Source organism: Hyla sarda, chromosome 7, assembly GCF_029499605.1.
Source record: "Hyla sarda isolate aHylSar1 chromosome 7, aHylSar1.hap1, whole genome shotgun sequence".
NCBI classification, from domain to species: domain Eukaryota; kingdom Metazoa; phylum Chordata; class Amphibia; order Anura; family Hylidae; genus Hyla; species Hyla sarda.
Window position 1 is genome coordinate 60,472,940 of NC_079195.1, and position 14,724 is coordinate 60,487,663.

At 44.7% G+C, this 14,724-nt stretch overlaps 1 protein-coding gene across 2 annotated transcripts in view; it reads right to left on the minus strand.

Moving 5' to 3' along the window:
* The window catches only part of CFAP46 (cilia and flagella associated protein 46), a 236,144-nt gene that overhangs the window by 59,967 nt on the left and 161,453 nt on the right, over window positions 1–14,724 (minus strand). The window contains exons 46-49 of one of the 2 annotated variants that reach the window (XM_056529249.1): window positions 7,128–7,225; window positions 4,244–4,326; window positions 3,994–4,151; window positions 466–590 (exon numbers count right to left, since the gene is read on the minus strand). In XM_056529249.1, the coding sequence (XP_056385224.1) occupies window positions 466–590; window positions 3,994–4,151; window positions 4,244–4,326; window positions 7,128–7,225 (464 nt within the window). The remainder of the gene's footprint in view (window positions 1–465; window positions 591–3,993; window positions 4,152–4,243; window positions 4,327–7,127; window positions 7,226–14,724) is intronic. The other variant, XM_056529250.1, reaches the window with a different exon arrangement.

The window sequence follows — 14,724 nt, forward strand, 5'->3', positions numbered from 1 at the left end:
ATATGCCAAATTACATGCTCTATTGCCTAGATTTCCTACTACCTTCTAACAGTTGCACAGTGGAGACTTAGTCTAAAAATGCACCAGATTTATTACAGTGGTCACGCCACCTCTCATAGGCTTGCATTGAGGGGCGGAGCGTGACATCACACGGGGCTGGAGGCGTTAAGTCATACGCCCCATGCCCCGTGGTCGTCGGTAATCAGACCCGGAGCGAACATGCTCCGGGGACTGATTTTAACTGGGGTGATGCGTGCAAGATCACGGGGGTCCCCAGCGTCGGGACCCCCGCGATCAGGCATCTTATCCCCTATCATTTGGATATGGGATAAGATGTCTAAGCGCCGGAGTACCCCTTTAAGTTTAGACCTTTACTTTAAAATGTTGTTATCAAATCAAAGTTATACCCCTTGCCATTAAGGCAAACCCCTTTTACTAAATTATTACAAAAATATTATTGCGTACCTGAATGGAGAGAAGTCTAGCTGAAGAAGCACGGGGCTCAGATAGGTTTCCAGTGCTTCCACTATCTCATGAAAATCTTCCATGCGTTTTCTGTGGCTCACCTCCTCGACTGTGTTTGAATTATTCTGAATAAAAATACAGTTTATAATGAGGAACATATTTTTTAATACAGTGTTTCCCCCTTTCTCACAGTTAACTATTTTAGAATGTACTAATGCGGAAAGAAATCCAGCAAGATGAAGGCTAATGGATAAATACAACCCATAAAGCAGATTAAATTAAAAATGGTGGTTTATTCCACTGGAATAAACCGCAATTTTTTATTTAACCAGCTTGGTGTGCTGCATTTATCTATTGTCTATTTACTACTGGTAACCACAGTCCTATGTATGCGTGCACCACTCTTTATATTTTTTTAAATAAATTTAATGGGGGACATTTATCATTGTTGCTTTGGAAAGCAAGTTCTGTAGGCATTTTTTTTTGCTTTAGTTATGCTTATGTTTGACACATTTATCATACTATCACAAGGGGGTTGATAATTTTGGCTTACATAAGCAAAAACCAATAAATGACTTCAGAACACCAATTTGCAGCTTTGAAATGTATATATATGTATATATATATATATATATATATATATATATATATATATATATATACCGTATTTATCGGGGTATACCACGCACCGGCCTATAACACGCACCCTCATTTTACCAAGGATATTTGGGTAAAAAAAGTTTTTTACCCAAATATCCATGGTAAAATGAGGGTGCGTGTGTGCGCGTGTATACCCCGATACATCCCCAGGAAAGGCAGGGGGAGAGAGGCCGTCGCTGCCCGCTTCTCTCCCCCTGCCTTTCCTGGGGTCTAGAGCGCTGATGCCGGCCCTTTTCACCCCCTGGCTATCGGCGCCGCTGCCCGTTCTGTCCCCCTGACTATCGGTACCGGCGCTCCATTGCCGGCGCCGATAGCCAGGGGGAGAGAAGCGGCGCCGACAGCCAGGGGGAGAGAAGGGGCAGCGGCACCCATTGCCGGCGCCGCTGCCCCGTTGCCTCCCCCCATCCCCGGTGGCATAATTACCTGGGTCGGGTCCGCGCTGCTGCAGGCCTCCGGCGTGCGTCCCCTGCGTCGTTGCTATGCACGGCGCAGCGCACTGATGTAAATGCTCACTGTACCCCTAATAACATTAGGTGAGGGGTGTTGTTTACAAAATGGGGGTCACATGTGGGGGTCACATCACACTATGGGGGCTTTGTAAACACACATGGCCTTCAATTTCGGACACATTCTCTTGCCAAAAGCCCAATGGCGCTCCTTCTCTACTGAGCGCATTGTCGTTCCCCCGCACATCATTTTAAATCCACATATGGGGTATGTTCTTACTCAGAAGAATTGGGGTTACAAATTTTGGGGGGCTTTTTTCCTATTCTCCCTTGTGAGAACACCAGCATTTTCTTGAAATACGACAGGGCTCCGAAGTGAGAAAGCGCCATGCGCATTTGAGGCCTAAATTGGGGATTTGAAACAAATTATATCCTATACCCACAAAAATACCCTACGGCAGTGTTTCCCAAGCAGGGTGTCTCCAGCTGTTGCAAAACTCCCAGCATGCCTTGACAGTCAGTGGCTGTCCCGCAATACTGTGAATAGTTGTTTTTCAACAGCTGGAGGCTCTGTTTTGTGCCGTACAAGAATTTTTTTTTTTTTTATGTGGGGGGGGGGGGGGGGGAGGGGGGTGTTGGGAACTATGTAGGGGTATATGTATATGTAGTGTTTTAATTTTTATTTTGTGTAGGTGTAGTGTAGTGTAGTGTTTTTAGGGTACATTCACACGGACGGGTTTACAGTGAGCTTCTCGCTGGGAGTTTGAGCTGCGTCGGAAAATTTGACGCATCTCAAACTTGCAGCAGAAAACTCGCTGTAAACCCGCCTGTGTGAATGTACCCTGCAAACCTCCAGCTGTTGCAAAACTAGAACTCCCAGCATGTACAGTCTCTCAGTGCATGCTGGGAGTTGTATTTTTGCAACAGCTGGAGGCACACTGGTTGCAAAACACTAAGTTAGGTAACAAACTCTGTTTCACAACCAGTGTGCCTTCAGCTGTTGCAAAACTGCAACAATCAGCATGCATTGACAGTCGAAAGGCATGCTGAGAGGTGTAGTTTTGCACCAGCTGGAGTCACACTGCTACAACTTTCAGCATGCCCTTTGGTAGTCTGTGCATGTTGGGAGTTGTAGTTATGCACCAGCTGGATGCACACTTTTTCATAGAAAAAATGTGCCTCTAGCTGTTGCAGAACTACAACCCCCAGCATGCACAGACTACCAAAGGGCATGCTGGGAGTTGTAGTTGGAACTCCAGCTGTTGCATAACTACAACTCCCAGCATGCCCTTTGGCTTTGCATGCCAAGATTTGTTGCTAAGCAACAGCAGGAGGTGTACAGGCCCCACCTCCTGCTGTATCCTGCCGCAGGGACCACCACAGCTGCTGCTGCCACCGATCCTGCAGCTCCTGTCGCCGCCACCGCACCAGAGGGGACCCCCGCCGGACCAGGGCAAGGTAGGAGACCCGCGCCGGCGCTGATCTCCGCTCCAATCGCCATCCCGATCACCACCCAGCAGGGTCGGTCGTTCTGACCGATCAATCACATGATCGTGAGGCAGCACCCATGCCACCTCATTCCTGCTGGATAAGGGTGAATGGGGCTGTCTCGGACAGCCCCATTCACCCTTTTTTTCCGGGTCACCAGAGACCCGATTGCCCCGGAATAGCCGCAAATCGCCAGTCTGAGGACCCGCATCCAGGGATTTGCACGGGGAGCCTGCTGATAGATATCAGCAGGCACCCCGGTCCGGTCCCCACCCGGCGAGCGGCGGGGACCGGAATTCCCACGGCACACAGCAGAGCCCATTACACGGAGCTTGTATTACATAGTAGCTGTACAGCCTCTAAGTACAGAGCTGTACAACCTACATGGCTGGGCTCACAAGTCCTCGAAGGGAACTAGTGATCACTTTCATGCTGCCTTAACCACAAATCATCACGATGGTCCCCCTGAGGATACTCCCTACTCCACCAACCTCTCTACCTGTTTGGGTAAATGGAGAGATCTATCAATCAAGGCTGGTTGGAGAAGGTGCCGTGTACCAACCCAATGCCTCATGGTTCAAGCGGCGTGAAAGTGATGACAGGTTCCCTTTAACTATCATTATACTCTAAAAAAAAAAAAAAAAAAAATTGTTCCATAAATGTTTTTAAAGAAAACTTTTTGACCCTCTCAGAGGATTCCTCTTCACAGAGGATTCAGTGGCACAAACAAGACCAACACTAAGAAAAAGCCCATATCAGTATAATACAGATTCACAAAGCAATATACGGTAATCTATATGTAAAAGAAAAAAAATGTGTATACAATAGGCACTGGTAGAACACAAACCGAGAAGATTGACAGGACACAGTAACAGAGATCAGTGGTAGTCATCTTATTGATTACTGAAGACATATTTCCAGACATAGAAGCTACCATTGCTGGGTCCTTGTTGATTTTCTGTCTTGTGAAGCTTTCTTGATGTTCCTTTTTGAGTTGGCTCTGCATCATATCTTGTCTGAACAGTTCCATTTGTTCCAACAAGCCTGTCAACACGCGACGATCCACAGAACATCGGGCAACTTTTGCTCGCACTGATAAAATGAAGAAGATTTATGTTGTGGGACAAGACAGAAAAAAGAACCTTTCTAAATAGAAATAGTTTTCTTGCTGAGAAGTAACTTACAGGTTTTTTGCTGTTGAGTTGACTTTCCCTTTTGTGTGGAGACTGGTTTTGGTTTTTCAAGAATAGCACCATACAAAAGTGATCTATGAAAAAGGGAAAATAAAGATGCAATTTACATTATTCAATGTGTGGACACAGAGGTCACTTTTTGGATCTACATTTTGACCTGCAAAAGTCACATTTAGGCACCTCTTTGTTCACTACACAAACCTCTCACAACCTACTATTTTTATTTGAAACATTTCGTATTTATTCTTCAGTATTTTTTCGTCAGTGTAACAGAGTAACACTGAAATATTCTGCACTCACTGCTTGGCAAGGGACTCAAAGCTCCTTTTCGGACACACTGGGGGACCCCGACTGCAGAAGTGCGTGGACGCTCAGAGGCAACTGCCGGCAGTTTCGCGCAAGGTGCGCTTCTACCGGCCTCCAAAGGTGCAAGATATTTCAGTGTTACTCCGTTACACAGTATTTGCAAAGGTTTATCCTTATATTGTATCCTAGCACCACCGGAGACTCAGTGATGTGGTTGTGCACCTGCCGTGCTGCTTTAAATGCCTTGTCCACCTGTGTGTCTCCACTCATTGCATAGCTAGTGGTGCCATCCCTATCTACCTACAGACACATTTTTTCTTCAGTATCTGAATGAATGTTTCATTCTTTGTGCGGACAGGAAAAGTTTTATTTCCCTGCCAGAAACATCTGGCACGGAAATTCTGCCATGTGCATGGTGCAGCAGAATGCCGTTGAATTCAATGGGACTCTGCTGCAGAGGAATCTCCATGCCGGATTCCAATGTGGAATACGGCATGGAAATTATAAAATATGAACATTGCTGTCAGGCCCAAGGGCTGATTATTAAAATCCTATATGTGTATTATAATTGTAACTGTGTAATGTCTTATCCAAGACATGGGTGAGAGGTCATTCAGACTGTGTTTTGTGTATTGCATTTTATTGGGGGGTCTGGCTGTTTGTTTACATCTCCTTTGAAGTCAATGGCTCTTTTGAAGTCATGCACTCTGGTCCCATCATATAATCAAACAGATAAGGGGTTAGGAAAAGAGATGCCCCACCTGGTGGGACCAGAGGGGAGGGGGGAATGGAGTCTCCCTCCCAAGAAAGCAGATATGATATTTAAAACAATGCTAGACTCAGGGTGTTCAATGCTGTGCAACAAGCTGACAAGACCATCCTAAGAACAGCTGGACTCTCACTCACTCATGGACTGCTATATCATCATGCTGTAAGAACTTCATCTTTTGTTTTCTGAACTTGCCTTGCTAAACTCTTTTATATATTTTCATACTTGTATGTCATTTGTTCCTGTATTTTTATATATTTAGCACTGTGATACCTTTTATCAGATTAAATGTTTAATTAATCAGCTCTGGTCTTTGATCTCTAAATATATGAGCTCACCTTTCTGAAGGCAGCTCTGGTAAAACACGTTTATCTAAGGGTTAATTTGGTGACTTGCTGGGACTAGTAGTGGATACTCAGAGGTCTGGCGGCTTTAACCCTTGCACCATCACACTCTCTCTAATGTCTTGGCTGGACCGATAGGGTGTGATCGTGACAATTGCCTAACAGGATACAAGACTTTACATTTGGCCAGATTCTATGACAAATATAAAAGGCAGTAACTTTTTGATACAACTTGATGCCCCCACCATTGGACATTGTTTAGATCCTGGAGGTTCAGAACTACCATCACAATGGCCCAGATTTCCCATTGTAAACCGGACCTATGCTCGTATCATGCACGGCAGGTCCCGGCTGCTGTCAGCAGCCAGGGACCCGCTGGTAATGGCAGACATCAGCGATCGCTCTGATGTCCGCCATTAACCCCTCAGATGCCGTGATCAATACAGTTTACGGCATCTGAGGCAATGCGGCCATTTAAATGGATGAACAGATTGCCCGCGGTCTCCAAGGGTCTTCTGCTCTGGTCTGAAATTGAGCAGACCAGAGCAGAAGGTCACTGATAACACTGATCAGTGCTATGCATAGCACTGAACAGTATTAGCAATCAAATGATTGCTATAAATAATCCCCTATAGGTATATAAAAAGTGAAAAAAAAAAAATAATAATTCTAAAAATCCCCTCCCCCAATAAAAATGGATATCGTCCCTTTTTCCCATTTTCCCCCTAAAAAGCATAAAAAAAAATAATAAACATATATGGTATCGCCGCGTGCGTAAATGTCCGAACTATCAAAATATAATGTTAATTATCCCATAGGGTGAATGCGAAAATGTAAAAGAAAAAAAATCCAAAATTGCTGCTTTTTTTTTTTTTTAAACATTTTATTCCCAAAAAAATTATTAGAAAATTATTAAAAAGTTAAATAGAAGCAAATGTGGCACCAATAAAAACAACAGATCACGGCGCAAAAAAATATGCCCTCATATTGCCCTTTATACGGGAAAAAGAGAAAATTATAGGTGGTCAAAATAGGGCAATTTTAAACATGCTAATTTTGTTAAAAAAAAGTTAGCGATTGGGTATCATTTTAAACATATTGACCCACAGAATGAAGGAAACATGTCATTTTTACCGTAAAGTGTACAGTGTGAAAACTAAACCTTCCGAAATTTGCTAAATTGCGTTTATTTTTTTAATTTCCATAAATAATATTTTTTTGGGTTGCGCCATACATTTTATGGTAAAATGAGTGATGTCATTACAAAGTAAAATTGGTCACGCAAAAAACAAGCCCACATATGGGTTTGTGGATGGAAACATAAAAGAGTTATGAGTTTTAGAATGCGAGGAGGAAAAAAATGAAAATGAAATGCAAAAATAAAACTGGCCTTGTCCTTAAGGCCAAAATGGGCTTGGTCCTTAAGGGGTTAAAAATAATGTAGTTTGCAAAGTACCTGTCTTCCGAATGCTGCAAGATAAGAAGATTAAAATTTGCAGGCAGATCATTAAATATGTTGAAATATTGCATGGTGACCTGAAGATTTCCCCACACCTATAAAGTATAGAGAAAAAAGGTAAAAATTACAATACAGTACAATAGTAGAAACATAAAATGACACACAAATTATAAAAGACAAGCAATAGTTATAAAAAGTTGTGCAGACTTGTCCATTGTATCTTATTTTTTTTAAAACAGTCTTCAATCAATACTATTGTGCTTCTGCAGAGTCTGTGTGACTCCATTACACAGCTGGTTGTCCTGCTACTTCTGACAGGTGGATCAGCACATTGCTCCTAGCCATGTCAGCGGTCTTTGCTGTTCTTATGCCTTCTCTAAGTAATAGATATAGCAAGGGGGATGAGGAGGAGAATTTACAAACAGATCATTGTGGAGAGGAAGGGGGAAGCATTAAATTATTCACAGAGGACAGTTCACCCAGGATATATTTTGTAAGCTTTGTTAAACAGGAAAGCATATTGGGCAGACTGCAGAGGGAGAAAGTGGCAAAACACTTCAGTGTCTGTCAGAACAAAGTGATAAGACATCCCCCATGGGATGTAGAAGGTGAAATCAGTAAGGCTATGTTTACACATCCAAAATGTTTACACGGAAAATCTCTATACGGACATTTCGTAGAGTGCACAGGAATGCACTGTCTCATAGACGGCTATGCATTCCGTGCTGTGTCCGCAGAAAAAAAATGAACACACTCACTCTTTCTACGGGCACGAAAAACAGAATTTCTGTGACTGAAACATCAGGCACGGAAATTCCGGACGTGTGCACAGTGCATCAGAATCCCGTTCAAATCAACGGAACTCTGCTACTCTGGAATCTCTGGTGGAATTCCGCACGGAGATTCCGGACGTGTGAACATGGCCTTACAGGAATGCAGTTAGTGCTTGAATTAGTAAAGGCAGAAGCATCCTGATCTTACAGACCTCACATTCAGCATGTAATACAGGGACATGGCCAAACGAGAAAAGTATGAAACTAGGAGCAGGTTGCAAACTGCATATATCTGGAGATTTGTATATGAGCACATGAATAAAGATGCAGCTTAAAACTTTAGCAACTTAATTAAAACACTTCTATATGTAAAAATATTTGTTTTCAGTGTCAGGTGTTCATAGTCTTTACCTATGATATGACCCTCTAAATACAGTGTTTCCTAACCAGTGTGCTTCCAGCTGTCGCAAAACTACAACCCTCAGCATGCATGGACAGCTGATGGCTGTCCGGGCATGCTGAGAGTTGTAGTTTTGCAACAGCTGGAGGCACAATGGTTAGAAAAACACTGTTTCAATACAATACTTTATGTGTTGTAAGAGGCATTTGCTTTACATCCTTCTTCTGCTCCCAGACAGGATAGTCCTTGGATGGAAGATAGCAGCTGATAGCTTGCTATCAGCTGCTTAGGACAAGAAAATACAAAATACTGATTCCGCTTACGGTGCCGCTAAGGAATTTTCTCTACAACAAAAGTCTGCTGTAATAACTGTGGACAACAACATTTACAATACGTAGATGTCTTTTATTCTCTTTGACAGTGTTCATACTGTTCCGGCATGCTGTCTTTGGCTCAGGTGACTGCCTAGGAGGACTCTCGAGTGACAACGATTCAGCGATGATGTACGGCCAAAATGTTCTTACCTGGCTTCATGATAATTTCTAGAGATGAGCGAATTTTAGAAAAATTTGATTTGGCCAATTAAAAATGGCTATTTCTGGTCTACAGAGAGCATCAATAGGGGTGTAGAACACGTTGCCTTGCTGTAACATGCATAGGGTGTGTGCTGGGTTAGAGAAATAATACTGTTATTCAGTATGACATGCAGATCAGAGGAGTCGCTATTAGAATCACTGTCGCAGAGCAGCACAAAGACAGAGGCTGGAGGTGGCATCAGTATAAGGAGACTATAAAGAGGCTAAATGACACAGCGTAGAGGTGGTGGCAGCATGAGGAGACCATATAGTGGCTGAATAACCCAGTGTGGAGGTGGCGGCAGCATGAGGAGACCATATATTGCCTGAATGACACAGAGTGGAGGTGGTGGCAGCATGAAGAGATCATATTGTGTCTGAATGAAATAGTGGGGAGGTAGCGTCAGCATGAGGAGACCATATAGTGGCTGAATGACACAGCGTGGAGGTGGCGGCAGCATAAGGAGACCATATAGTGCATGAAAGACACAGCATGGAGTTGGCGGCAGCATGATGAGACCATATAGTGCCTGAAAGACACAGCGTGGAGTTGGCAGCAGCATGAGAAGACCATATAGTGGCTGAATGACACAGCATGGAGGTGGCTGCAGCATGAGGAGACCATATAGTGCCTGAATGACACAGCGTGGAGATGGCGGCAGCATGAGGAGAATTTATAGTGGCTGAATGACACAGCCTGGAGTTGGCGGCAGCATATAGTGGCTGAATGACGCAGCCTGGAGTTTGCGGCAGCATGAGGAGAACAAATAGTGGCTGAATGCCACAGCCTGGAGGTGGCGGAAGCATGAGGAGACCATATAGTGCCTGAATGACAAAGCAGGGAGGTGGCGGTTGCTTGAGGAGAGCATATAGTGGCTGAATGACCCAGCGCAGAGGTGGAGGCAGCATGAGGAGACCATATAGTGGCCGAATGACACAGTGTGGAGGTGGCGGCAGCATGAGGAGAACATATTGTGGCTGAATGACACAGCCTGGAGTTTGCGGCAGCATGAGGAGACCACATAGTGGCTGAATGACACAGCCTTGAGTTGGTAGAAGCATATAGTGGGTGAATGACGCAGCCTGGAGTTTGCGGCAGCACGAGGAGACCATATAGTGGCTGAATGAAACAGCCTGGAGGTGGCGGAAGCATGAAGAGACCATATAGTGGCTTAATGACACAGCCTGGAGTTGGCAGAAGCATGAGGACAACATATAGTGGCTGAATGACACAGCCTGGAGCTGGTATCAGCATGAAGAGAACATATGGTGGAAGTATGAGACAGCCTGGAAGTGGCATCAGCACGAGGATAACATATGGTGGCAGAATGAGACAGCCTAGAGGTGGCAGCATCAGGAGTTCTGAAACAGAGTGATAGAGGTGCAGTGGGTGGCAATACCAGTACCCGGTGATGAAAGTGGGTGAAAAAGGGAGAAGAACGGTCTCTTTTGTATAATTGTTAGTGTGCACAAGTAATTATTCAGGATATGCATTAAATAAAATGTAACTTTTGATATGCTTAGGGTAAAATACATGGAACAAAATTTTTTCTTTATATCAAACAAAAGGAAAGGTGTGCAAAAAACACCATGTGCCACCTACACCACCAAGTATTCATGTGATACAAAGACCTTTAAAACGTGGAAGGGAACAGTGCATAGTCCATTGTAACCGGTGGGGGTAAAAACTTCCAATGTAAGGCCCTACTCTAGCATTATTAATTCTCTTCTTGGCAAGTGTTACACGCCCTCTCCCTATTTCCACCTACAAACACAGCCATTTCCCAGGGTTTTTAGGTGGAAATAGGGATTGGTTCCTGTGTGGGATCGCCCTTTTTAAGACGAGTAACACTTTCCTCAAAAGGTGGAAGGGAACAACGTATTATGCAAGAAAGATGGGGGGCTCAACCTATTGAATAATAAAAAAAAGGGGGTGCTACTATCAGCAAAGAAATCCAATATATCGCAAAGAAGAAAGAGAGATTGCTTTAACAAAGTTCACACCCAAAGGGGATAACAGTAAACAAGGTATCTTTATTATGTAAACACACACACATAAATGGATTTTATGAGACAACACAAGGACATCTAAAAACAATTAAAAGGCTCATAATTGAGCACAGCACAACATGGCAAGGGGCCAGGAACCCTCATTACCCCAAATCCCCTCCTGCAATATATATTGTATAATAGATAAGGCTGCTTATCCTAAAGTGCACAGTACATACAATGAAAGAAATGACCATACATTAATAAATTGCCTAAAGTGCACACTGGAAATAAAAAATACCAAACAAGTTGCAAACCACAAACCGAGGAGCAGCTGTAGGAAGGTGATGCAGGACGGGACCACTGGAGACCCCACGTGTTCCGTCACTCTAAGGTGACTTCCTCAGGGTTGTTGTGCCATAATGCCCCTGGTCTCTCAAAATATTATAGATTATAATTATGTATAATATTTAAAGAGAGACCTGGGGCATTTTCTGGAGAAGAAAAGGTTTAGTCTAAAGGGGTGACACGCCTTCTTTACCATAAGGACTGTGAATTTATGGAACGGTCTACCTCAGGAACTGATCACAGCAGGAACAATTAACAGCTTTAAAACAGGGTTAGATACATTCCTGGAACAAAACAACATTAATGCTTATGCAGAATTATAAAACTACATCCCTTCCCCTTATCCCCTTACACCCTTCCCTTCAATTCCCTGGTTGGACTTGATGGACGTATGTATTTTTTCAACCATACTAACTATGTAACTATGTAACACCCCTGAGGAAGTCACCTGAGAGTGACGGAACGCGTGGGGTCTCCAGTTGTCCCGTCCTGCATCACCTTCCTACAGCTGCTCCTCTGTTTGTGGATTGCTACGTTGTTTGATATTTTTTTATTATTTCCAGTGTGCAATTTATTACTGTATGGTCATTTGTTTCATTGTATGCACTGTGCACTTTAGGATTAGCAGCCTTATCTATTATACAATATATATTGCAGGAGGGGATTTGGGGGTAAGGGGGTTCCTGGCCCCTTCCCATGTTGTGCTGTGCTCGCTTATGAGCCCTTTAATTGTTTTTAGATGTCCTTGTGTTGTCTCATAAAATCCACTTACCGTATATACTCGAGTATAAGCAGAGTTTTTCAGCACTATGCTGCAGGGACCGTCCGGTGGGGAGGGTTAGTCGTCCTGGGCTGTCCATCTTCACCGGGAGGCACTCTTCTCCGCTCCAGCCGGCCCCGAACTAGTGACACTGCATTGACGCCACCGCGCAGGGACGTCACGGACGTCTGCTGCGCACGGATGTCCCTGCGTGTCGTCATCAATGCAACGTCACTAGTCCAAGGCTGGCCCGGAGCGGAGAAGAGGGCCTCCCAGTGAAGATGGAAAGTCCGGAACGACTAACCCTCCCCCACCGGAAAGGTCCCTGCAGCATAGATGGCCGAAGATGGACGGCCCGGACCAGCTCACCCTGGGGAGGTGAGTAGAAAACAAAAGGGAGGTCTGGATGATGACGAAGGGATTGACAGGCGATGATGATGAAGAGGGGGGATGATGACGAGGGGGATGATGACGGGGTGATAATGATGAGGGTGATAATGACAGGGGTAATGATGACGGGGGTGTTAATGACAGGGGTCTGGATGATGACAGGGGGGATGAGACATGGAGGGATGATGTATTTCCCAACATAGGCTTATAGTAGAGTCAATAACTTTTACTAGGCTTATGGGGTGACATTAGGGGCCTTGGCTTATATTCGGAACAGCTAATACTCAAGTATATACGGTATGTGTGTGTTTACATAATAAAGATACCTTGTTTACTGTTATCCCCTTTGGGTGTGCACTTTGTTACAGCAATCTCTCTTTCTTCTTTGCAATATATGGAAACAAAGTATTGTCCATTGTAGCAGGTGGGGGTAAAAACTTTCCCTGTAAGGCCCTACTCTCGTCCTATTAATTCCTTTCTTGGCAAGTGTTACTTACCCAAAAACTGCGGCCCCACACAGGAAACTCTCTATTTCCACCTAAAAAACCTGGGAAATGGCAGTGTTTGTAGTGGGAAATAGGGAGAGGTTCCTGTGTGGGGCCGTCCGTTTTAGGGCGAGTAACACTTGCCAAGAAGGGAATTAATAATGCGAGAGTAGGGCCTTACACGGGAAGTTTTTACCCCCACTGGTTACAATGGACCATGGACCACACGTCAATACTTGGTGGTGTAGGTGGCACATGGTGTTTTTTGCACACCTTTCCTTTTGTTTGATTAAAAAAAAAAATGTTGGGTTCATATATTTTATCCTAAGCATATTGTTAAAAGTTTAATTCTACGTTATGCATATCCTCAATACTTTCTTGTGGTGTGATGCGAAGGAATGACTGTAACTGTGGAGCAGTGCCTTAAATATGTTTAGCACTATCCATATTTGTGAAGTGTTGGTGTGGCACCATGGTCTATCTACTCTGATGCATCAGGCATTGGTGGGTGGAAATCATGGCTGATCCATGCCTGATTCATCTTCACAAAGGTCAGTCTCTCCACATTTTTTATGGACAGACAAGTTCTCCTTGGGGTAACTATGGTCCCCGCCGCACTAAACAACCGCTCTGATGGCACACTACTGGTCGGGCAGGACAGCTTTTCCAGGGCAAACTCTGCTAGTTGTGGCCACAAATCATGTTTGGCTGCCCAGAAGTCCAGCGGATCTTCAAGGTGTGTTGGCAGGGTCATGTCAAGGTATGCCATCACCTGCTGGTTCAGGTCCTGCTCCAGGTCTACCTGCTACTGATGAGTTGCTTCACTATGCGGGTGAAGAAAGCTACTCATCAGCGACTGTAGACTCAGCAGGTGAGCATGCTTCGTGCAATTTGTGCAAGTGACTTGGAGAGACTCCCTGCCTATATCTCCACTGCATACTGCGACGGTGTGTCCGGGTCCTCTGTCTCGCCTTCCTCATAACCCTCTAGCTCCTCTGGCTGCTCCTCCTCTCCTGTCCGATGACTAGAAACACCGGCCATCTCATCCAACCTAAACTGTGCTCCACTCTGCCCCTCATCCTCCTCCTCCAGTTCAGCGCACACAGGGCTCATGTGGCCGTGAGATGTAGGCACGTCTCCAGTGCCCTGACCAGCCATCGTTTCCAACATGTGTTGTAGCACATGAAGAAGTGGAATGACGTTGTCCATCCCATAATCCTGGCGACTGACTAATAATGTGGCTTTCTCAAAGGGCCTGAGCAAATGGCAGGTATCACATATGAGCTGCCAATGGTTGACATTGAAGTTACACAGGGGAGTCCCCCTATCTGTTTAGATCATCAAGAAATCGGTGATGGCTTTTCTCTGTTCGTATATTCGGTCCAACATATGGAGGGTGGAATGCCAACGTGTGGAAACGTCGCAAATCAGACTATGTAGGGGGATACCGTTCTGACGCTGCAGCTCAAAGAGGGTGTGCTTTGTGGTGTACGAGTGGCTGAAATGCATGCAAAGTTTCCTTCCCATTGTTAGGATGTCTTGCAGATGGGGGGAACACTTCAGGAACTGCTTGACAACCAGATTGAACACGTGTGCCATGCCGGGCGCATGTCTCTGGCTTCCTTGTCGCAGCGCAGAAAAGATGTTCTTCCCGTTATCGGTCACCATGGTTCCCATTTCCAGTTTTCGTGGAGTAAGAAATTATTTGATTTTTTGATGAATAACTTTTAGCAGTTTCTCCCCTGTGTGACTCCATTTGCCATGTGAAGAACTGCGTGACACCGCTGTGCCCTGCACACATGGTATGCTGGAGGGGCACTGAGACTTGTCCGTGTAGTGGAGGCTGAGGACACAGTGGAGGATGAGGAGGCGGA